Source organism: Lutra lutra, chromosome 1 (assembly GCF_902655055.1).
Source record: "Lutra lutra chromosome 1, mLutLut1.2, whole genome shotgun sequence".
Taxonomy (NCBI): domain Eukaryota; kingdom Metazoa; phylum Chordata; class Mammalia; order Carnivora; family Mustelidae; genus Lutra; species Lutra lutra.
In genome coordinates this window covers 67831511-67856508 of record NC_062278.1, presented here as the reverse complement: position 1 = coordinate 67856508, position 24998 = coordinate 67831511, and the positions used below count along the sequence as shown (strand labels likewise).

Sequence of the window (24998 nt, the reverse complement as noted above, 5' to 3'; positions counted from 1 at the left end):
CCAGTTTGGTTCCTAATGCCAGAGATATGCACCTTTCATTTCTAACCCAATCTACCTGAGGAATTAAAAAAAATAATCTACGTACTTAGTACCTGGCCCACATTAAGCATGCAAACATTTACCTTTAAAAAGCTCTATATGTGATTGATACATATGGATTGAGACATGCTCTAAACCCCTCTTTTCCTGGTAAGGAGTAAACAGACTAGGCATCTCTAACTCAAAGTAACACTAGATCCTATTGATACATTTCAAGTAGAGTAAGTTTCACTGCCACTTCTCACATAAATAGCCAATATCGTGCAAATTCTTTGCTCATATACCCTGTCTAAAATACTCTTCATTCATCTTCCTGCTGCTAAAATGGTACCTGACCTTTTATATCTATTCCAAATAAGTGAGAAAGAGAGAAAAGCAGCCCCTTACAGCAAGGAGGTGGCCCAGCACTCATAGCTAGGCTGTAGTGTTTTCCTGTCAGACAGAATCTCACAGGTTACCAACATCAGCTGAAGTCTTCTGTGTCCATGATGGAAGTGAGGCAAAACCAAGCCTGTCTGAGTCTGAGTCTGACAGAGTACAAGCAAAACAAGGTCTCTGTGTAATCACACAAAATAATCCCACTGCCATGAGTGACTGTCGCTTCTTTACCAATTATAGTCCTAGTCTCACCCTGTCCTCATCCGCTAGATAAGATTTATTAAGACACCCAAATCCTAGAATTATCCCCATTCCTGACAGTACCCAATACAAAGCAAACCACCACCATTTCCCTGAATTCTCTCCAAATTACCTATCAAAGCCCAAATTCTCTAAGTCTGTAAAGCATGTTCTTCCCAAGAAACTCCATGGTACTCCATGTGGCTTCCTTTGCTGCAGAAAGCAACAATAAACCCAACTTTGTTTACCTGTGGGTACAAAGTACCTAATGGTCCTTAACTACTGGACATCAACATAAAGACTCTAGCTTAACCAACTGGACAAGGATATTATTTACCAAAATAGAGAAAGAACAAGTTATTTTTGCTTTGCAGAGAAAAGATGAAAAGTTGCTTTAGATATCTGAATCCATATTGCCCACTGGCCATCAAAATGGCTATGTTAGAAGCCAATTCTTATAACCACTTCGAGTTCAAGAATGGGATTTAGACAGAAATTCTGATGGAGAATCAACAACATAGAGGTAACTAAAGCTAAAAAGTAAGTCAGAGTATCTAAAAAGGTAAGAAGAGTGAATAGCATAAGCAATCAAGATATAAACCCAAAAAGGAGGAAGCCTTGAGATAAAAGGTACAACCAGAAGGATAGGATGTCTCAAGGAGGAAATGGGATGGTGTTAATTTTCAAGGTCAACAAGAACTGAAAACCAGCTTTTACATTTAGTAACAAAGGATAATTAGAAAACTTGGCTAGAGAGGTTTTAGTTGGTATGCTCTCTTATTCTCTAACTATTCCAGGCTGCCTCAGCCTCTTCTCTTCAACAAAAACATAAAGAATATAATCCAGACAAAAGTGAAAAAATAAATCATATGAAGTCTAAATCAGAGTTCAAATACCTGCTGAATTTAAAAAAAAAAAAAAAAAACCACACTGATGTGGGATTAGGTTCACTATTGAAAGATGGATGGGCACTTTCAGAGACCATCAATGAAAACTAGAGAATAATGCAGAAAAGTTATCTAATTCAGTAGTTTTCAAAATTATTTTTAAAGGAAAAAAAATCCCCTTCCTCAAATGAAATACCTAACAGATAAACATAAAAAGCAAATGTTCTCTTGAGGCACACAGAAAGACAGCTAAGACAAATGGTAACACTATAATCCTCTGAACATAACTTCAAAGCATTACAGCCCAGCCTCCTCAATGTCTTGCACCACACAGAGACTTTGCTGCAGAGCCTTTGTACTTACTATTCACTCTGCTCAGAATGTTCTTCCCTTCAGACAGTCAAATGGCTAGTCTCCTAACTTACTTCAGTTCCTCACTCAAACGTCACCTCAGTTAGGCTTCCTTAGCCAACAATATCTAAAATTTCAGCATTGTTGTCTTCCCTTTATCCCCCTTAACATTTGTCACCATCCAACATATTATTTCATTTATCTAATGTATCAGGTTACCTATCATTAAAATTGTCATGTTACAACCAAAAAAAAAATCTCAAATATCCCATTTCTCTTTTGAAGACAGCATACATTCCAAACTTCAGCTAAGTAAACAAATCAACATGCTTGTCAGTGTAGTGCCTCCATATAAAATAGCAATGCTTTTATTTTGGAAAAAGAGAGAGAAAAAAGGAGATTACAGTTAACATCATCATTTGACAGAAGGAAATCTCAGAATAACAGTCCTTTAACTTGACTCAATCTGATTTTGCGGAAAATAAAAGAAGGGGAAAAGAGAAGATAGCATGTAGTCATAAGGAATTCTAGCCTAATCCCAGTAAGCTTCCAGAGACCCAGGCTTACTTTAGATTTAAGATTTAACAAGTTATTTACAGCAAGGCCTATTTTGCCGTTCTGAGAAGAGTAGCTTTTATATTACTGTCAAGAACTGTGCAAGATCTGAGATTTTTATCCTACTTGTAAGTTAACAAATTATCCTTGCAGTTTCATGGATGCTAGAGAAAGACATAAGACTCCTAGGTCAAAAATAAAGAACTTTATTACTCATGGCAATAACAGTAGCCAGTGTCCGCTTTTGTGCCAGTTCTCTGAGCCCCAGTTCCCACTGAGTGATGCAAAGAGGGATGGGTGACAACTGTATATGCAGTGAGTTACGTTACAGGGGACCCTGAAGTTAAGGAACCCAACTTTCTTACAAAGAGCACAAACATGCCTATCTTTGCTCTAGAAGGTAATGTCTTTACGATACTAGACAATAAGAAAACGTGCTCTGGAGGGAAACTCTATTTTTATTATACTGAACAATAAGGAAACTTGCCCTTTGCTCTAGAGAGAATATATCTTCTGAGGCTAAATAAACATCCATGAAAAAAAATAGTCCAGAAAAAAGGCAGTCACTACCTCTGCTTGCAAGACATTCATAACATGTGACAAATCATGAAGTACTGTCTCCCAACAATCATCACGTCTGGGTAACATTATAAAAGGAAACGACAGCCTGACATCTTAAGTTCTATGTTTATCACAAAAACACAAATTGTAAATAAGAACCATCCTGTCAAAAGACAGGTCTGATATCCAAGAAGAAAAAGAAGAAATTCTACATTTTACAAAAAAAGACTTAAGATGACCTTAATAAACCAGAGCATTTTTTTAAAGTTTCAGTGAACATTAAAAAATGAAAATCAGTTTGGGGTGCCTGGGTGGCTCAGTTAGGCATCTGACTCTTGATTTTGGCTCAGGTTATGATCTCAGGGTTGTGAGATCAAGCCCAGTATTGGGCTCTGTGCTGGGTGCAGCGCCTGCTTAGGATTCTCCCTTCCTCTCTGGGAAAAAAAAAAAAAAAAAGGTTTAAAAAAATGCAAGTAACCTTTCTCAAAATAAGAGGTGGCACTGGAGGGGGTGGGGGGGGCCTTGGCACACACTATGTACTAAGTTCCCTTCTACTGAGTAGGTGGTGGTAGAACACACAAAGACACAAAATCTATCATCAAGAAGCTTAAAGCTTAGTAGAAATGAAAGGTATCTAGAGACTAATGTGAGATCAGTCCAAAAATAAAGTACATTAAGTGTTCGGGAGTTCAAAGAAGGAATACGACTTCTAGCTGAAAGCAATTGTTGTAGAGCTCAAGGAAAGGGAGAGGAGAATAGGACATTCTAGACCATCATAAGGAAAGTAGTTGAAAATAATGCTTAACTGCAGTTTTGGTGTAGTAGGAATAGAGTTATCAAAAAGAATCATAGTTAACAGGATAAACTAGGGTAGTCACGGTGAGTCTTCAATGCCAAGCCTCATTTTGATTTTGATTTTTGAGTAAAAGAAAAGTGATTGAAGGATTCTGGGAAAGAACATGAGGCCATCAAAACTACCATTTGTAATTATTGATCTACCTCAGTGGATTGAGATAGTCTTCCAACAAGCCAGTTCTTCACTGAGTGTAAACATAAAAATTACTAGTGGAATTTTTAAATAATACGCAGTCTCCCCTCCAGAGATGCTAATTCAATAGGTCTAGAGTGGGGCTCAGGAATGTAAATTTTGAAAATTCCGCAAGGAATTTTAACAAATACTTCTGGTGGAGAGCTGCTGTTAAATAATCGGTATGATAAATATCCCAACTTTTCTTGTAACTGGACCACTCTGTACTATGTAGTGTGCATTGATTATACTACTTAAGTATGAGAGAAGAAACAAGTTGAAACTCAGAGGTCTATGATATCTTTCATTTCAAGATTAAGAAGGCAAAAACTGGAAACAGTGAACAGTGACCGAGCCACCCAGAGGGGAACATGCAAATTAGATGTAAGAATGTGGCAGCAGGGAGAAAATGAGTCTACAAAGACAGACAAAGCAGGACAAATGATGGGATTAGGAGAAAAAAAGAGTCCAAAGATAACACATTTGTTTGATCATCTACACTCAGAAACCACAAAAGAACTAAGAAAGCTATTCACAAATATTCCCATGTGCTCTTCACAGCCAAGTCTGTACCAACTGTATTATCCAAATCTAACATACAAGGGAATAAAACTCAGAGTTTTAGGTTTACCAGGTCATAACTTAAAAACAAAAATCAATAAGTTTGGATGCAAATATGAATGTTCCTGACTCAAAAACTAAAAGCACTTCACTACCCTGAGTTACACATTTTTTCCCCAACCTACATCCCTGCCAGCTACAATTTAGCAAACTTACCCCATGTATATACATAGGTTCTAATTTCTTAAAATATAAAACAGGAGAGGATTTGTAACAAGCATTAAGTGCCTATTACATGCCCAGCATTTATTCAGCTGAGTCTTAATGCATCAGGTTCACCAGAAGATCAAAATATATCCAGTTGTAGATAACTAATAGGTATTGAAAGTAGGGAGAAAAAAGATCTTTTACAAAGAGATATTTCAAACTATATTTTAGGGTTGTTCTTTCAATAGTATATGAATGCCCCAACTCTATGACTTGGGACTCTTCTAATGAAGGGAAGTTATCACTCCAAAATGAGAAAAGAAATGGAGACCTAATTGTTGGCATGAGAGTGGGGAGGAGGAACGAGGAGGGGAAAGAAGTGGTTTATACAATTTTAACTTTCTCCCAAAATTAAAAAAAATGTAAAAACAAAAATGAAACTGAGGGCAGGGGAATGGAGTGGGGAGGGGAGAGAAGGGTTAGGAACAAAAGAATAAAAAAATAAGAAAAGTTCAACAAAATTCAAACGTTTTTCTTTTGCTTAACACAGAAGGAGAAAATTTATTATGCTGGCCAAAGTATTCCACTTCACTCTTTCTAACATGCTATTCATTTTAGCAAACATCACACTTATTTTAATTATCTGCATATTCAGTCAAGGAACAATAAATATAAATAAAACTAAAGTGAAAAAATGTTTATCTTCCTTACTTTGAAAAAAGGAAAATGTTTTGGAAGTTTGTCATAATTGAGGAAAAGGGCGGAAGATATGAATCAACTCCCTAAACAGACATTATTTAAAATTCTATTTTTTCACTTTCCACTCCAGTACATGCAATGAATAGGTCATCAGCTAATGGCCAGAATTCCCTGTCAAAGATTTGCAAAGAGTATTAATTGCAACTGGATTACTCAGCCATTTTCCTACCCCCCCCCCCCCCCCCCAAAAATCAAAACAGGCCCAATTGCGTTGATATGGCACAGGTGCTGTAGTACTGAAGCTAGAGCCATGCTGCAGCCCAAATCCTCAAGGCTAGCCCAGGAAACAGCGAAAGGCAAATGTCTGCTACCACACAGCCCTCACCCTAGTGTAAGGGCCTATTTAGCCAGAGTGATTTCACCTCGGTTGAACAGCCATTTTGTTGTTTATGCAGTAAAACTTAAACTGACCCTGCCCACCCCCCCAACCCCCCAACGAGGAACTTCCTTAGAAACAAGTCTGGGAAACCAGTAAAATAAGGCCCACCAGCCCCTGATGAAAGAGCCCATATACCAGGACATGTCAGGTCAGGGAAAGATAACAGAGCCCAGATGCAAGGACAAGTCAGGCCAGGTGGAGACATCCAATCAGTAAAGCGCACATACTATCTCCCTGACTAACAAAGAATGCGGGCTGCCTTTTGGGTGCCAATTCTGACCAAGGTGATAGGCTAGTTCAAATAGCTACTATGGGGTGAATTGTAATTCAATTGGCCACCGGTGTGTGACCTAGCATGACTGTGCAGCTTTCTCTGTATGTTGCAATCTCACTGGCCACCTGTGTGTGGCCAGGCCCAACCACATGGCCTTTGCTCTATAAAAGTTAGTCTGTGAGGCTGGGAAGGGTCGCCCTCTCTGTAAGAGGTGGCCCCAGCTGGTTGGTTTGGTTCTCGATGCTTGGCGCGAAATAAAGATCTGCTTTACCGTCACTTTGTATCAGTTTCGTCCTTTTGTCCATGGACCCTTCACTAGGTGCGATTGATGTCCTAAAACTTCCCACCTTCTATGTCTAACCCATCATCTTCTGAGCTGTTTTTGTAGAGCTCACATTCTAGTGGGAATTAGTCAAGACAAAAAAATAACACCAGGTGTTGATAAGTATAATAAAGAAAAAGAGGATAAAGGAAAAGAAGCACAATGGAAAGGGGTATGCTCTATGGTGCAAGAAACTTGGGGAAGGCCCCTCTGATAAAGCAAGTGAGAAGAGACTTAAAAGCTATAATGGAGTCAGATATTTGGCAAGAAGACAAGGCATGTAAATAAGCAAGTAAGTGAAGATATGCTTGGTGCAGGCAAGGCAAAAATAAATGGCCAGTACAATGGTTGTGGAGAGAACACGAGAGAGAGAGAGAGAGAGAGAGAATGAGTCTCCAAAATTGGGGGGTGGGGGGCAGATAAAAGACCTTATAGGTTCTGTTAAAGACTTTGACTTTTTTGAATGATGGGAGAGGCCTCTGGAGGGTTTTGAACAGAAGAGTGAAGAGTCTAATGTGCTTTTTAAGAAGGGTCACTGGCTACTGTGACAAACAGTCCATATGGACAGCAAGAGTGAAAGCATGGAGGCTAGTTAAGAGAACAATGCAAAATCTAAGCAAGAGATAATGGCTAAAATAACTTATCTAGACAATCCTGTGAAAAAAACTGAACAAACTCCTCTCACTCAAAAACTTCCAGGAAAAACAAAATAAAACAAAAGGCAATTGATAGTTCCATGTTAAAACCAAGTAACTAGGACTAGAACTCTGAGGATTTTAATGAGATAAAGAGGAAACTATAAAACTTCAAGACATATCACTAACATATGGGATTAATTTTACCATACTGTATAAATCCAACCACCATATATACCTTAGGAAGCATAGTTGGACATTGTTTCCCTTCTCAATGAATATTTCATGCGTTACATATACATGGGGAAAGGGAGTGAACTGGAATCTTTGGAAAATAAAACTGACAAAAAATTGTAAATATTATTCTCCATTATGCCACAAAGTGTTTCTGAAGATGGCCTAATTAAATAGAACATACTTCCTACATAAATACTACTACAACCAAGAGTTTCGATTCCTAACCAAGGCTTTCAAATTAACCCCAAATGACTAACATCATCTTCTAAAAGCAGTGATAAAACCCTAGCCTAAAATATCTACTATTTCCCAAAACAAAGGGTGTTCTGAAATTAGAGTTGAGAGAAACCATATATGGTATAGAACAGACTGAACTTATCATTTTACACATGCTAAAAAAAGATCTAGAATGATTACAGGATTCACCCAACGTGAAAATTACTAACATAACCCAAGACTAAAAGTTAAGACTCTAGAATCCTAATACACCATCACTTTACTGTCATAGCTACTGCTTAAAGAAACAAAACAAAACAAAACTTCTGAAAATGACATGTCCACTGAATACAATGATTATGCAAAAGGACTCAATTGTAGTTAAGTACCCTAAAAAATCCCTGACAATACTATCAGAATTAATCAAAATTTAAATTTTAAAGCTGATATAGCAACAACATATTTAATGACAAATCACTTTGCTTTCTTAGACTTCAAAAGGGCTTGGGGGCAGTGAGGTGGGGTTGGAGAGGTAAGATAGAAGAACTGGAAGAATAACCACAAAACAATAGTTGTTAATACAATGAAAGGCAGTGAGAACCGGAACTAGGTTGAGTGGGAGAGCAGAGTGGAAAACTAGGTTTGCCATTTGAGTCCTTAATACATCTACCTTAATATATTAGTTATGTATTTTTAACAGAAAGAAAACAAATGTTAATTTGAATCCTCCAAAATCACTCAACTCTCTCTTAACTAATATTCAGAAGTCACACAGTCATTCTTAGGCTATTCTTTGAAAGCATCATCATGTTCTTTGTTATAACTTTTATAACTCAAAATATTCAGGGGCTTATATATTAAAATGCTAGTCTCAAAAGTCACTTTTTAATTCTAATTTCCAAACTATTTCATAAAGCAAATTTCTTCAGTTTAATTGGGCAAGGGGAAACGTATGGGAAAAGAAATTGTTATTATAAAATATCAATAGACACGACAAGAACATAGTAATATATTTCCTATAATTATTTCACTATAATAAAAAGTTATTTGAAAAACTATCTTATAACAATTCGCTGTAGAACATGTAAGACTGTAAAATATTCATCTGTTTGCATGGGGAAAATAAAAGCAGCTTTTATGAATTTTTCAACTGAGAAGAGCTCAAATGTATTTGTGAATGACACACTCTAAAACTCAACTTAAATGAAATTGGCTTCTGTCTTCCCTTAACTGGACACATCTGTATTTGGTGTAATCATACAACATTCCCAGATTCTGGAACTCACTATAAAGGGGAAGAAATGTACTATGACTGGGAAGCAAAACAACAAATTGAAGTATACTACTAATGTAAAAATTAAAGCCTGCAATAAGTTCTCTAAATTAGGCCTAAATTGAATCCATTTCAACATGCACTGAGCAGACAAAAAAAAAAAAAAAAAACAAAACAAAAAAACAAACCTGTGGCTTTGATATAACTATTTGAAAGACAATAATCAAAAGAATACTGTATGCCAGCATCAAACTAAAAAGCAACCTTTCACAAATTAGCTTCTATGTAATCAGCATCAAAATACAAAAAGGATTAAACACACACAAAACAATTTATTTAAAAAAAAGTCCTCAAATCCTCAAGATTAAAGCAACAATATTTTTTAAAACATCAGACCTAAAGATTTTAGACAGGTAAAAGTGGGAAGGCACTTGTCCCTTACAATCTTTCCCTAACTTCTTTTTATTTTTATTTTCTAATTTATTCTAATAAGCACCTCTCCCCCCCAAAAAAAACATATCCACACCTCTGAGCTTTCTAGTATGATGTTCTCATGAATCCATCCTGGGCAAGATTCCAAATCAGCAAAATGAGCAAAATAATCCTAGAAAGATGTTTGTGTGTGTGGTTGTGTTGTTAGCATTTCAGGAATTGAAAATACTGCTTATGAGACATCTCCTAAGTAGAAAGAGATGAAGACATGAAAAAGGAGCGGGATATATGAATGTAAATATTATTAACAAGTCTTTAAAGGTCTCACAAACACAGGACCCTAACAGTTTAAAAATATTAGGTTAAGGAAATTGAGGAATTTTCATGATATGGGGATCAAGAAACTGACCTTATAAACCAAAAAGCTTCACCTGCAGTCGTAAGGCAAGAAAGGATTCCTAGGATTTAACCCCAAATTTATATACGATATCCCAAGTAGATATGGAGTTCACATGAAATTTCCAAGTGACTCAGAACTAAGCAGTGGAAGAGTCAGAACATTGTGGCTCTTTTTAAGAGTTATTTATGGGGGCACCTGGGTGGCTCAGTTGATTTGGCGTCTGCCTTCAGCTTGGGTCATGATCCCAGGGTTCTGGGATCAAGCCCCACATCGGGTTGCCTGCTTCTCCCTCTCCGCCCTGCTCATGCTCATACTCACTCTCTCTCTCAAATAAATAAATAAATAAATCTTAAAAAAAAGAGTTATTTATGAGACACTTATTTTCTTTTGCAGTAAGTTATTAAAGACTTCTTTTATACTAATCCTAAAATCTGTCTCTAAGTCTTTTCCATGGAGCCAAACAAAACAAGCTGAATATTCTTTCTTAATATGCAATCGTAAACATCCTAGAAATCTATATAGCCCTAGCTTCATTACTTTGTAGGATCCTCCAAACCCTAGAGCAAAACACAGGTATGTGTAAGTGTACCCACCCAGACATCAGTTGATGAGTTAAACTAGATAAAATAATCTCTAAATCCCTAAGATCTTATTAAATACTTAGTTAAAAGACTTTTTTTAAATTTAACTTATTTAAAAGTTTATTTAAAATGGGATTCTCAGGGACGCCTGGGTCCCTTGGTTAAGCATCTGCCTTCAGTTTAGGTCATGATCCCAGGGTCCTGGGATCAAGTCCCACATTAGACTCCCCGCTCTATGGGGAGTCTGCTTCTTCCTCTCCTTCTGCCTGATGCTCCCCCTGCTTATGAGCTCTCTAATAAATAAATAAAATCTTTTTTAAAAAAATAAAATAAAATGGGATTCTTGGGTCTCTAGGTAAATTCAGTAATGGGGCTCCCAAACTATTTCAAAATCAAACACCTAATAATTTATCTCCCCCACAGCCCTGGATGAAACTAAGTATCATATATGCCTTTAAAGAAATATAAAACTATATTCTTTCATCCACTATTCCTACTGCTGAGAATTCTTAAGGAAAAACTTAAGCAGGAACAAAATGCTATATACACAGAAGTGTTCAAAGCATCATTATCTATACCAACAAAAAATAGATAAAATCAAAGTGCCCAAAAAGGGTAGAAAGGAAAACTAAGGGGGAAAACACACACACACACACACACACACCTATTAAAACACATTTTGAACATTAGATAAAAGCAGGATAGTTTGGTATATTAAGGAACCAAGAGATCACAAACTATCTTTGGCTATGATTGTAATTACAGGTAATATGTAAAAGGACAATGGTTCTGTGGGTAATTTTTTTCTCTCTTCAAAATTTTCTCTGGCATTATGGCTGCATAATTTTTAAATGAAAAATGAAAAATATAAAGCTATTTCTATATCATCTAACCTTGACATCTAAAAAAGAATATGAACTTCCCTTCCTTTTGGGGAAGCATGTTACTGAATTTAACTTACAAGTGCCATTAACTAAATCACCCACAGTTAAGACTACCAAAGTAGAAGAAATACTAAGTCTACCTACATGGTCACAAAGCTTGCTAAATCTAAAACATGCATTTATGAACCACAAGATGCTTTTTGCTGATCTGAAATATTTTATGTCATGTGGTCTTTGTTTTGTTTACATAAAACTCCCATATTTCATTAAAACAGGTTTTGCTGACCACCAAATGTGTGTCGGTTTAACCCCCTGCAATTCCCTGTGACACCAGCTGGGTGTCCTAACGTCCGACTTAGTTATGACTACTTGGAGATAGCATCAGACTCCACAAGTTGAGGGCTTGGTCCCACAAAACTGCCCCACACCGCCCCTGCAACCAGTTAGAAGTCCAGGTTATCATGGGTGCTTCTGACCAACAAGCTATAGATGGGAGGTTCCAAAGACCTTCTCCTTGGATTCAGCTGATTTGCTAAAGCAGCTCACAGAACTCAGGGATATACTCACTTACGTTTACCAGTTTAATAAAGGATATGATAAAGGATACAGATGAATATCCAAATGGAAGAGATGTGTAGGGCCAACTATTTAGGAAGGGGTGCAGAGCTTCCATGTCCTCTCCAAGTGTACGGCTTCCCCTGAACCTCCACATGTTCACCAACCTGGAAGCTCCCTGAATCCCATACTATTGGGATTTTTATGGAAGCTTTCTCAAATAGGCATGATCACTCAACTCCACTTTCAGCCCTTCTCCCTTCTCAAGAGAATAGGAGGTGGGCTGAAAATTCTAAGCTTGGTCTTGGCGTAGTCTTTCGGGTGACAAGCCTTCACCTAGGAGCCATCCAGGAACCCACCCAGAGTGACCTCATTAAAACAGAAGACACTCTTCTCACAAGGGTTTCAGAAGCCAGGGTCAAAGACCAAATATTAGAATAAAAGAGGTTATGAGTGCTCTTATCACTTAGGAAACTATAAGAGTTTTAGGGGCTCTGTGCAAGGAACTGGGGGTGGAGACCAATATGTTCTTCTATTATCTCACACATACCAACCATCAAACATTTGGAGAGAGTTCAACCCAAGAACAACAATGGCAAAATCTAAATGGGAAGTATGGAAAGAATCCACAATCTTTAGGGAAAAAAAAGAGATGGGGTAGGGAAAAGCTATAAACTGAAGTAGAAAAATCACTGGCTTCTATCAATTAATGCTGATAAAACAATTCTTGCTGAACTCAGAATTTCCTGACCCTAGAATTTCTGGACACTCATCTAAGACTCAATACCCTTTGTCCAGTGGCAGAAAGCTGCCCATACGCTTGAGTTAAAAACTTTTTATCAGGTTGGGGCGCCTGGGTGACTCAGTGGTTGGGCGGCTGCCTTCAGCTCAGGTCATGATCCCAGGGTCTGGGATTGAGCCCCACGTGGGGCTCCTTGCTCAGCTGGGACCCTGCTTCTCTCTTTGCCTGCCACTCCCCCTGCTTGTGATTTCTCTCTCTCTCTCTCTGACAAAGAAACAAAATCTTAAAAAAAAAAAAAACTTTTTATCAGGTTAACAGTAAAGTCTAGAAAGCTTTAAATCTAATTCCTGAATGTCCACTAATTACTAAGATTAACCACAGTTCAACCCAGTAATTGTTGGAAATGGAAATGGGAGATAGATGCCCATCAAATGCCCCCATCATTTCGTCAGAAATATCATCAATCTCCAATAACAACCAGGAAGGAGAATAGCTTTGTACAAGACTGGGCTTAGAATGAAAACTATAATTCTGTCGATTTAAAGACAGCATAAAGATTATAGCAGAAAAAGTTCCCTCCTTTCCCTCCTTCTCCTCTGATACATATACCAAATGCGTTTTTCCCATCTTCTTTAAAATAGCAGGGGAGGGCACGGTAAGGGAACAGAGAGAAAAAGACCAAGATTACTAAAGGGAATGTATAACCGAGGGATGGTGTCAAGGCATTAATAATGAAAACACAAAAACACCAGAAAGGACACACAGACTGGGACCTAATATCACTGAATCAGCACATTCTCTCCTTAAGGGCAAAGTCCAAATGAAAAGCCAAATTATAATCAAAAGGCAGGTATATTCTCAGAACAAAGTTTCCCGATGACTAAGAATATTCAATCATGATACCATAGGCTTCACTGTATGGACAGAAATTACAATTAAGTTGACTATTAGTGTTGGCTGATCAGTGATTCAAAAAACTTGATTCAAATAATCTTGACTATATTTCAGCATTAGGCCACTTCCTACACAGGCCAACTGTTGATGTCAACTAGTTTCATTCAGACAATAACCCTATGTAAAACACAAAGAGCTTTATGGATCCATCTCCTAAATACTGATATATTAGTGGAAATATCTCCCTTTAGAAAGTCTCATGAAATTAGATAAGAATCAAATGAATAAATGTAGTAGAAGCACATTACTTTAGGTTATGCTCTCTGAAGGACACCTTCCACTGTAGTCAACAGTGATGAAGACGACCACTGTAATCTAACATCTGCAGAGCATCAGAAAACCAAAACCCAGAGCTCCTTTAAGAAATCTGTTAGAGTGAATGGCAAAATGACGATACTTTTCTAGTCTCTTCTCCAGATATATTCTACAACATTCCACTATATCAAACTCAAGCAATTCTTCTACTCAGGATGGTTAAAATTTTCTTACAACTTTCTTTCCTAGTTAATCTTTAACTTTTTTTGCAATAAAACATTTCCTGTGTGAAAAGTTTAAATTACATTTTTCAGATAGTTTTTTAAAAGGCAGATCTATGAACTACAAAGTTCACTCAAATTCTGCCATAACAAGGGGCCAATCTAACTTTATAATATTGGCTCTCTCTAAAGATTTTTGCCTCTAGAAAATATTACAAAATTGATACACTGAGTCATTAGCAAAATTATAGTCTCTTTTACAGTTTACAAATAACAAAACAACTAAACAGCCTAGCACTTTAAAGTTTCTGTTAATACTAGACATACTGCACTTTTAGAAAATGCATGTTTTACAATCCTGTGTTGATAAGAAAAAAAATCCTTAATACTGAAGCATTGAATTAAATGAAGCAATTATAGATGATGTTGACAATTATCTTCCACTAATGAATGGCTGAGACTAAATATCTACTTGTTAACTTGGAAAAGTTGTCCATCTTATTTCATGTGGCTAACTCCTATCTTTTAGCTCTCAGTCTTACTTAACTTCTTCCAGAGGCCTTCTCCAAAGGCAGATTAGATGCCCTAGTTACATATTACCAGTAACACTTTGTACTTCCACTAACAAAGCGTTTAAATACACTGTTTTGTACCTTTCTGGCAGTGACTGGCACAAGCAGGCACTCAAATAACTGTTGAATGAAGAAGTTAAAAGTAAACATGTCAGAATGACTTCAAAGTGGTAGAGAAGTCAACCCTTCAGATCAGGCTCTGGCTGCAAATAAGGGGTGGGAATGGGAGCAGAGGTAGGAGGGTCATGGGTGGAAGGGTACACTCCTTTGTGAATGAGAAAGGCTGTGAAAAAGCTTCTAAAAGTAATATGGTGGTCAAACATTACAGTAAGACTAAGAATGACCATAGGTGGACTTATACTAATCCATTCACTTTTATAATTATTTACACGATTGGTTTAAAAATTAGATGAATCAATTTAAGAAAAACAATACATATTTTATTTTTAAGTTACTTGAAAGACTCATAAATTGGAAAAAAATCTCACCTGTCATGGGATCAAAGAGCTGATTAGCTTCTAAGTCTGTAAAAGTACTACTACAGACAGGACATTTGAAGGAAGCCCGGTTGGTGGAATCTCTCTCATCAGTTTCAATCCTCCGTCTCATGTGGTCCAATTTATATTTTACCACATTAACAAGAGTGCGATAATTAATAAAGTAGTAGTTATGGCGAGTGGTTTTCCCATCTGCAGCAGTCTCTACCCTCATTCTGCATTTGATGAACTTGTCTCCCTTTAAATTATTCAAAACTGATCGAAGTTGCTTCCGATCAAACTTGAGCAGCTCCAGCATATCCTCCTCTTTGACACAGGGGTTCCGGATCAAGATGTCCAAGGCCAAAGCATGCTCAATGCCATAAAACCCCCGGATCACATACTTGGCTAACCTCTTCAATGCTGCAGGAACCTCAGTGAGGACATCAGGATCTGCCATCTTTAGCAGCGAACTTCAACTTTAAATAAACCAAATTCAGAAAAAAAGAGATTAGTTAGGCATAAGGACATAGTAATCATTTTAAATCTAGAATAATCAACCCATTAGGTAGCTGGCAGCTACCACCCTTGAAATGCCACAAAGGTACTCAAAACATTGTTTTAAAAGACTCACAATGTCTAAGCGTTAAAACAGAGAATAAGACTCTTCTCTAGAGTACAAGGATTACACTTAAAAAGCTTGACATATTTCTTAAATGTTAATTTTTATGATCTACAGTGCTTCATTCTAAAAAGTAACTTACTACTTATAGCAATGATATATTGTATCAAGCCCACTTTATTTCAGAAAGAGGGGAAAAAAAAGATAAATGAGGTCTCACTACCGTTAATGCTATAGATCTTCGGGAATGAGGTAAACCCCTGAGAAACTTAGCAGACAGCATATCCTTACAGTGTCTTTATTTCTTGAGTAAAATTTTTCTAACAAATCTATTCAGGGTCTTTTACATAATCACGCTCTCACAATAAAATCACAAAAAGCCAATAAACACATAAGTAATCCCTGGATGAGTGTTTGGCAAAATTACTGTTATAAATCTGAAAGAAATTAACACTTAGATCCAGATAGCTTTACCAACCTTGCAAAGTTAAACCTGATGACCAATTAAGTAAACAGTCCTTAAATTTAAAAAAAAAAAAAAAAAAGCCCAAGATACCCTTAAGTACTGGATCCCTTCCTGCAGGACAAAGCAGAGGCTAACTGTACCCAATTCTCATGTCATGACCCAGAAGACTGTCTTCTACAAGTCCAAACTGGCATGGGCTAGACTCACGTGGCTGTTTAAAAAAAAAGCCTATGCTTTGGAATTCAATTAGCCTGCATTTTAGCAGCTATATGATCCTGAACAAATCCCTTAAACAACTTTACATTTTACTCTGAGAAATAAGTATATCAATTACCTAAATGAGGCTACTGTAGTGAATGAGAATATTAACCAATATGCTTATTAGAAGTACTTGTTGATAAGGATAGCTTCCATATTGATTTAGTATGTCTCATACTAGAAATGACTAGGCTACCTACACACGCTACATCTAGTGAAATTTCCCTACACTATAGAGAAATTCTTAACAGAGACATCCCACTGAACTGTTTCAGTGGAGAATTATATTCTGTTATTACCACTAGGTTCTATCGAAACTTTTATTTATAATCAGTGGTTATCAATGAAATCAGACTTAATAGCTTTTTTAGAATATTTTTAGATCCACCGTACTATACTATCAAGATATTCCTAAACAACCAATCTATTTTGGGGGAGAAATACAATGTCCTATGTGTAATAAAGAAAAAGGAAAGTCAATTATAATATTTCAGATTATAAATAATCAAGCGTGGCTATATACAGGAGATAAAGCAGCACCTAGATCCTGAGGTCCTAGAACCTTCCTGTCATCCCAACACTTAAGGATGCTGAGCAACTACCTGGGTTCAGCACCAGAATAGCATCATAGCAACTGGGTACATTTTGTTCTTCTTTCCAATTTGACCTATACATTGTACTTGATCCCAGTTTTTTGTTTGCTTGTTTTACATGTCAACAGTTGGCAGAACACAACACAAAACCTCTGAAATATCCAAGAGACCAAATATGGCACACAAATGTCAAAATAAATTACTTTTTCAGTATTATTTCCTACAGTTATATTGGCCTCCCTGGCCTCTCACCCCATACATTCCATTTTCTAGACCAGTGATTTTCAACCCTGGCTATAAAGCAGAATCATCTGGGGAGCATTTAAAAATACCCATCCTGGGCCCCACTCCCAGAGATTCTGTTTCAGCTGGTCTGGGAGAGCCAGACTAGGCATCATGTTATTATTTTTTTTTTTAAGATTTTATTTATTTATTTGACAGACAAGATCACAAGTAGGAGAGAGGCAGGCAGAGAGAGGAAGGGAAGCAGGCTCCCCACCAAGCAGAGCGCCCAATGTGGGGCTCGATCCCAGGACCCTGGGATCATGACCTGAGCCAAAGGCGGAGGCTTTAACTCACCGAGCCACCCAGGTGCCCCGGCATCATGTTATTTTAAAAGCTCTTTAGGTGACTCCAGTACACAGAAAAGTCTCTGACCACTGTTTCAGACAAATTTGGTGGGTCGCTATTACGTGTCCTGCCAATGCACATTATCATTTTGCCTGTTTCCTTTGCCTGAAACACCTGAGGGGTCCCTAAAGATTTGAGCAAGGGAGTGTTATGAGGCACCCTGCAGGACAATAGTTCTGGGTTTTGAATCCCAGTTCCACCATTTCCTAGACTGTGACCCTGGAAAATTCTGTTTCCTCATATACAAAAGTGACTGACAGCACCTTCCTCATAGATTTGAAGTATGGATTAAATGAGATAATTCAGGTAAAGTGTTCTGCTTTCAGGGCTGGAATCATAAGAGTACCATTAAATACTGGCATTGATAATAAGACCCTCTATTAGGAAAGTGACTCTTAGAACAATAAGAGAAATGAACTGAAGTATTGAAGATGGAGGCACTGAAAGAAATATTAGGAGCCAAAGTAACCAAACCTAAACTAAGGAAGATAGGGCAGGATGAATGAAATGTATTATAGAAACAAAATTAAAAGAATCTGATAATATGTTGAAAATGGAGTAACAGAGTAGGAAAATTTTAAGTAGTAATTCGGGTTTTTTTCTTTTTTTTACAATATTTTTTATTGGTAAAATACAAATAACGTATAATTTATCAATTAACCATTTTTAAGTACACGGTTTAGTATTAAATATAATCATAATGCTGTACAATCACCACCATCCATCTCCATAACTCTTTTCATCCTGTAAAAGTGAAACACTACACCCATTAAACAATGACCTATTTATTATTATTAAATAATAACATATAGCTATTTGCTTTAAGCCAGTGTAGCTAGGAAGAGAATACTGCTACTGTGAAAAATGGGCTAACACCCGAAAAAGGAAGAGGTTCGTAAGAAATGAGGCATTCACTTTTAGATGCTTGTGTGTCTGAGGAAATAGAAGGGAATAGTCCATAAGGATGTCCAGCAGGTAGCTGAACAAAAGAAAGTGAAGCTCAAAGAAGGCAGCTGTTCAGCTTATCTCTAAATTCTAAAATCATCCTTCCTGACCATTTTGTTCTCTCTGCAGACCTCTACTTCCCCACTTAAAATGAATCTCCTACTCAGTCTTTGGATTTGTTAAGTTACTTAAGTCAGAGGTCTCAAACTGACAGCCTCTGTCACATTGTTTGACCCAAAGAACATTTTGAAAATTTTCTGAATTAGTTGTCAACACTGAAAAATTGTTAAATTTCACATAAATTTCCATTTTAAGCTTGAAAACTGGAAATATCTAAGGAAAAAAGTGAGACCGCGTTCCCACACGAAACAATAACCTGAAGCTGAAGAGAACAGTTGACAGTTTTAAACACAGAAGGAAACTGGATGGTCTCTGCAGACTTTTGGAAGTATGACCTTATAGCACCAACTTCTGCTTCTTCTTTTTAGACTCAGAGTCCATCAGTCAACTCCTAGCCTCACCCACCTCCCTACCCATCCAGACCCCCAAAGGGAAGTTGGTTTTGTTTTTGAACCATGTTTTCTCATCATACAAAAATTTAATAGACAGGCACAGGCACAGAGTTGGAGAAACAAAGTTGAAATGAATGCTTTCTCTGCACTGTTTATCCTTGTCAGCCTCATCTCCAGGCACACTGTTCTCTCAATTCCATGAGCCACGCATGGTTTCTCCATCACCAGGCCTGGAAGAAACAGCACATGCTGTTCTTTATGCCCACAAAGCTAAGCTCAAACTCCTTCACATATAAAATGACATTTCTCAGAGAGACCTTCCCAGATTCCCCTTGGTAGCTTAAAATGTTCCCCTTTCACACAGAGCTCTTCCCCTTTCTTCCTTGAAGTGAGCAGATTTGTACTTTCTTCATGTCTCTTGTTCACCACTTTGCAACATCCAGCCAAGCTAATCAAGCCCTTTCATAAAACTTTCCCTAAGTCTCCAAAACACGTGTTCATCCAATATGCCCACCCAGCCAGCTTCCGCCTTCCCCCCATACCCAGTTCACTTCCTCCACTGCTGCTTCCAGAGTAGAAAAAGAGAGGCTACTGAAAACCCTCACCTTAAACTTCAAATGGCTTTAAGCAGGAGGGGACAGGCTCAAATTCGCTATTTTAAAAGATTATGCTGACTACAGGATGTGAAATAAAGGAAAAAGAAGTAGATGCGGGAGCCCAGTTAGATTATTTCAGTATACCACTATTCCAGTTCTAGAAGAACTTGGATCCTATACGACTAACTGTGATTTTTTTCAGTTACCATGTTTCATGGTATTTTCCACACCTTCACACACAAAGCGGCATATCACCGCAAAACCTGTGGACCAGATGCCCTCCAAGAACTCGGTTCAGTAATGTTCTCTCCTTCCCACTGACAGACCCCGAGCCCGTAAATTCCCTCGGAAAGTGCCAGGTGAGTCCTGGGGCCACACTCGGCACATCCAAGCCCGTCCTACCCGAGGTCGCACACTGGCCGCTCCGGGGTCAATGGTTCTTTGGAGGACCAAATCAAGAGAGTAGCTAAGGGGAGGCGGGTAGCTAAGGAGAAAGAGGGGGGAAAAGAGGAAAATCCTGAAATGCGACGCGGACTAGGGAATCGAGAACAAGGAACAGGTAACAAGGTTTACCAAAACGAATCCTCGAACACTCCCACTAGAGCTTCCCTCAGCGCCTCAACTACCGGCTTAAACGAGCCACGCCACATGTGCGACAAAGAAAACGCCTGATTCCTGCGACCGGCTTTGGAACCCACCCACCACTTTTTTAACCAGGCCAGCCAATCAGCACAGTGAGGCCTTCAATCAAGACAGGCACGCCCTGACTAGCCAATGAAATTGAAGGTTTTCCCTTCCATACCCAGCTCTGGTTGGCCTACCATCCCGGAACAGGCGTTAACTCCAGGCTGTAGCAAGATGGCGTCCCTGGATCGGGTGAAAGTACTGGTATTGGGAGACTCAGGTGAGCGATTTAATCCACCTTTAGGGCTCCCGATACTTTTTGAGTTATCCGATAACTCTCTTCCTTCACTATTTTTCCGCTCCCGCAACAATCTGGCTCCGGCCGCGGCTGAAAGCCCTCTCAAGGTCTAAAAACTACACTTCCCAGAGGACTTCTCTGTACTTGAGGAAGGTGGCGTTGCGCGGGTGGGGCGGGATGCGGGGGCGCGGAGGCCCGGCCTTTCCCCGCCTTCGCAGCTTTCCAAGTCGGTCTCCCTGGCGACCACAGCCTAGCTTGTATTGTCAGTTCCTTTGTTTTAAAAGATATGCGGACATTGAGTATTGTATCAGGCGCTGTGAAGTTGGGGCCCTGCTTTCAAGAGATTTTGATCACTAAGGAATTCAAACATGCACTAAGAAGAATGATACTGTTCCAAATGCTTTACATATATCAATTCTTTTAATCTGATAGCAGCCCTATTAACCCCATTTTACAGATGAAAAAAGTGAAGAGGAGAGAGGTAAATGACAGAACCTCCCACGCACTTAAAACACTAAGCCATATTATGAAATGAAATATTGAGTGGTAGTCCTATTTTACTCTCAACTGGGTTTCTTGATTTGTTTGTTCTCTGTAATCCTAATTGAAAACTATTATGTGCTAGGTTGTAAGAGCAATTAAGATAAAGCCATATTATGAAACAGGTGGGATTTAATGCTGAGCTCAGTTAAATCCTAGTGTTAAAATTCTTCTTTTGACACCTTGGACTTTTGAGAACTAAAATTGAAGTCTGCATTTCCTCCTCCTGCCTGTCTACCCTCTTTTTTTTTTTTTTTTTAACCATAACTTTCACTTCTGTGCTCTTTAAGAACTTGGAATAAATGCTAACCTTGCATTTCATAGATGTGATTTTCTGGAGTTGACCTGTAAATATGTTCTGTGAGCAGAGACATTGTACCAGATGCTTGAAGGTGGAGAGAATATACCCCAAACAGCTTGAAAACTAGCCTTACAGACTGTGTACAATTGTGGAGAGGAGGAGGTTAAGAACATTTCCACATTGCCTGAAGATTATTTGCATTGCAAAATATTTTATAGATAGCATTATTTAATATTCTGTTAAGAAAGTTGCATTATGGGGGCACCTGGGTGGCTCAGTGGGTTAAGCCTCTGCCTTTGGCTCAGGTCATGATCTCAGGGTCCTGGGATCGAGTCCCGCATCGGGCTCTCCGCTCAGCGGAGAACCTGCTTCCTCCTCTATCTCTCTCTGCCTGCCTCTCTGCCTACTTGTGATCTCTCTCTCTGTGAAATAAATAAATAAATAAATCTTTAAAAAAAAAAAAAAAGAAAGTTGCATTATGAAATTCTATGAATATAATCCATTTTGTCAACTCCAGTTCTTTAGCTTGAAGTGGTGCTGAAATTGTTTTAATGAAGTCACTCAGTTTTATATAAATGAATAAAGTAATGATGATCTAAAGGGACTTGGCACCAAGTAAAATTCGAGACTGGAATCCAGAGCTAACATGGTTCATGATACCTGAAGTGGTGTTCTTTTTCACTTTTAATTCGCTTTTCTATTGCATCTAACAAGCCCTTGATGTTACAGATTGTTGGAACTAGTCGACTTTTTCTTTTTCACAAAAATACTTAAGTACCTGCTACACAGTAGGCACTATAGTAAGTGCTGAGGCTGTGGAATCAATGCATTACATAACAGGGTTGAATTGGCTGCTGCATTAAATGTGGAAAAGTGATCAGGCAGTTAGTAAGCTTTTCTTTTTCCTTATAGTTTAGCTGTAAAATAGAAGACGTAGTCATGCCCACTGGATTGATTTTATCACACATTCATGGATGTTAGGTATGTGTGCTGTCAGTTATTACCTTTTTATCAGTTCCCTTTTAACATTAATTTACTGACAGGTAAGGATATACTTTTTACACTTCATCTGCCTTTGTATTTGAACTTTGAGTAAAGGCTTATTTCCCCTGTGAAATTTTGAGGAGTTCATAAATATATAAAAGAATGACTTGAGGGGCGCCTGGGTGGCTCAGTGGATTAAGCTCTGCCTTCAGCTCAGGTCATGGTTTCAGGGTCCTGGGATTGAGCCCTGCATCCGCCCCTCTGCTCAGCAGGGAGTCTGCTTCCCCCTCTCGGTCTGCCCCTATGCCTACTTGTGATCTCTCTCTGTGTATCAAATAAATAAATAAAATATTTAAAAAAAAAAAAAAGAATGACTTGAAATTTAGAGACGTGTTTTGTATCCCCTAGAAATATTTGATAATTTAGTAAGGAATCCTCAAAGTCTAACTAATACACACATATTTTTTTCCTCTTTGTTCTGTCAAAGATAAGGGATGAGCTTAGCACATTACCAACAATTATATTTGAAGCTGGTATTTATTTAATTATTTTGGACCTTTTCCCCCCATGCAAATCAAGTGCATTCTTTTGATCTAATTTGGTTGTTTGGTGAAGACAGAATTAGTACCTCCCAAAATTCTTAAAGAAATGAATAGTTAGCCAATTTTCCTGGCACTTCCATTGTTCTTACTCTTGACAGTTTATCCAGTGTCAGTCAATTCTTACCATTCACAGCAGTTAATTCGTGGAGAACCATACAGTATTACTGCATAGATCCATTTACTGACACGGTTATGCTTAACTGGAAGTTCAAGGCTTTCATCAGACTGATAACTAAGTTCTTAGATACATGCCTCCATCATAAACAGCCTATATGCAAACACGGAAATCAACAGTATGTCCTAAGGTCACAGATATTAGATGCAGTGCAGTAGATAGAAAGAGCCAAATTTGAATACTCAAAAATCTTAAATGTCGGTATTGAAAAATATAAAAAGAATTAAAGGGAAACCTGGGAAAATACTGGATTCAATTATATGAGACAGCTAATATAGAAAGAAGTTATGTAAATTGATAACACCAAAAGCCATTAGGTAAATGGGCAGAGAACATCAACAGATAATTCATAAGAGAAGAAATATAACTGATTAACAAAAGTAGGTGTAATGTAGATCTTTACCAGAAGGTAAAGAAATGCAGACTAAAGCAAGATGTCACTTTTTTCTTTTGTCAAATTAACACAGTTGAAAAGCAACTACATACATACTGTTGAGGTGCAATAGGACCTGCAGGCTTATATGTATGCCTGGTAACAAAGTAACCAGATGAAAGTTGTCAACATATATCAAGAAGTTGAAGTGTTCATTGCCTTTTACATACTAATTTTGCTTCTGGGAAGGTATACTAAGGAAATAATTTGAATTTGAAATGAAAATTGAAACAGTCCTCTCAGCATAACAAAAGATGTAAAACACCCTAAATATCTAATAATGAGAGGGAATGGTTATATAAATTGTTGTCTACTCTCTGAACTACTGTGGAGACATTAAAAATGTTTGTGAAGATTCTGTAATAACATGGAAAATTTTAGCTACTAAATAAATACTAATTAAGGCCCTGTTCTGAATACTGGAAATAAAAACGATGAGTAAAACCCAGTCCCAACCCTCAAAGAACTTAAGAGAGTGGATAAAACCTTAAAGAAGTGTAATAATGTGTTTTCTGTGCTTTGTAGAAAAATGTACAGGGTACAGTGGAGACCCAGAGGATGGTGGATGGTGTCCTTAGTTCTATCTCTGTGGAATTCAAAAGGACTTTATAACTAGAAAGATGCTGAGTCTTGAAAGATTAATTCACCAGGCCAATGAGGAAGGGGAAGTGAAGGGGGAGGATGGGGAGGATGTTCCAGATAGATCCAGCTATTCAAGCAAAGGTGTAAATTGTATTGTTTTTAAGTACACCATGTGCATATTCATAGTAACAATGTGCTTTTGGCGAAACCCTGCTTGTGGTATTAAATAAACTTACATGTTCCTCATGGGGCTCTTCAGGCAATTTTTTCTTTTTTAAAAAAATTCTTTCCAGATTGTCTCTGAATACAACTTTTTATAATAAACATAACTTGTAGGTTCATACAGGGTAATGCACACAAAGAGATGGTCTAAATTTTTGATACAACTAGTATTGCATAAACAATCACCAACTATACTTGTTATCATGGCACCCCAAGATGCTGTTAATTGATTGAGTGACTCTACATACAGGTATACAGAAGAACTCATTCTCTTCCCTATTCACATAGATGTCCTAATGCTATATCTGGCATTAATAACTACATTACCGTGAGCCCAAGGGATCTACAAGAAAATAGGGTGCTGCCTTAGAGGAGGGACTGGAGTGTTTCTCTTTTTCCAAATGGTTAAGTCTGAGCCAAGTTGTTGGCTGCCTTTTAAAAATCAGTATATGAGAAAACTAGAGTGTCTATAGAATTGTGAAATGGTGAATCCCTGTCACTGACTGTATTCAAGCACAATTTGAGAGAACCACTGTCTTTAATCATCTTCCTTTTATCATTAAAGCTTATTAAATGGTTGGTACAGTGTAACCATCTTTTAAACAACCATACTTTATATATCATTATTACTGACATATGTTC

General features: G+C 37.8%; 2 protein-coding genes across 8 annotated transcripts in view; one reads left to right on the top strand and one right to left on the bottom strand.

Moving 5' to 3' along the window:
• GTF2E1 (general transcription factor IIE subunit 1) overlaps positions 1-20673 on the bottom strand; it is a 43692-nt gene extending 23019 nt beyond the window's left edge. Inside the window, exons 1-3 of one of the 6 annotated variants that reach the window (XM_047726126.1) lie at positions 20169-20267; positions 16922-17064; positions 14986-15452 (exon numbers count right to left, since the gene is read on the bottom strand). In XM_047726126.1, coding sequence (XP_047582082.1) covers positions 14986-15433 — 448 coding nt within the window. In that variant the 5' untranslated portion in view covers positions 15434-15452; positions 16922-17064; positions 20169-20267. The other 5 variants (XM_047726130.1, XM_047726153.1, XM_047726160.1 and 2 more) reach the window with 5 other exon arrangements.
• RABL3 (RAB, member of RAS oncogene family like 3) overlaps positions 20431-24998 on the top strand; it is a 31808-nt gene continuing 27240 nt past the window's right edge. The window contains exon 1 of one of the 2 annotated variants that reach the window (XR_007126657.1): positions 20431-20499. Coding sequence is in view for 1 of the 2 variants with exons in the window: in XM_047726174.1 (XP_047582130.1) it covers positions 20454-20499 (46 nt within the window). In the remaining variant the exon portion in view is untranslated. The remainder of the gene's footprint in view (positions 20500-24998) is intronic. The other variant, XM_047726174.1, reaches the window with a different exon arrangement.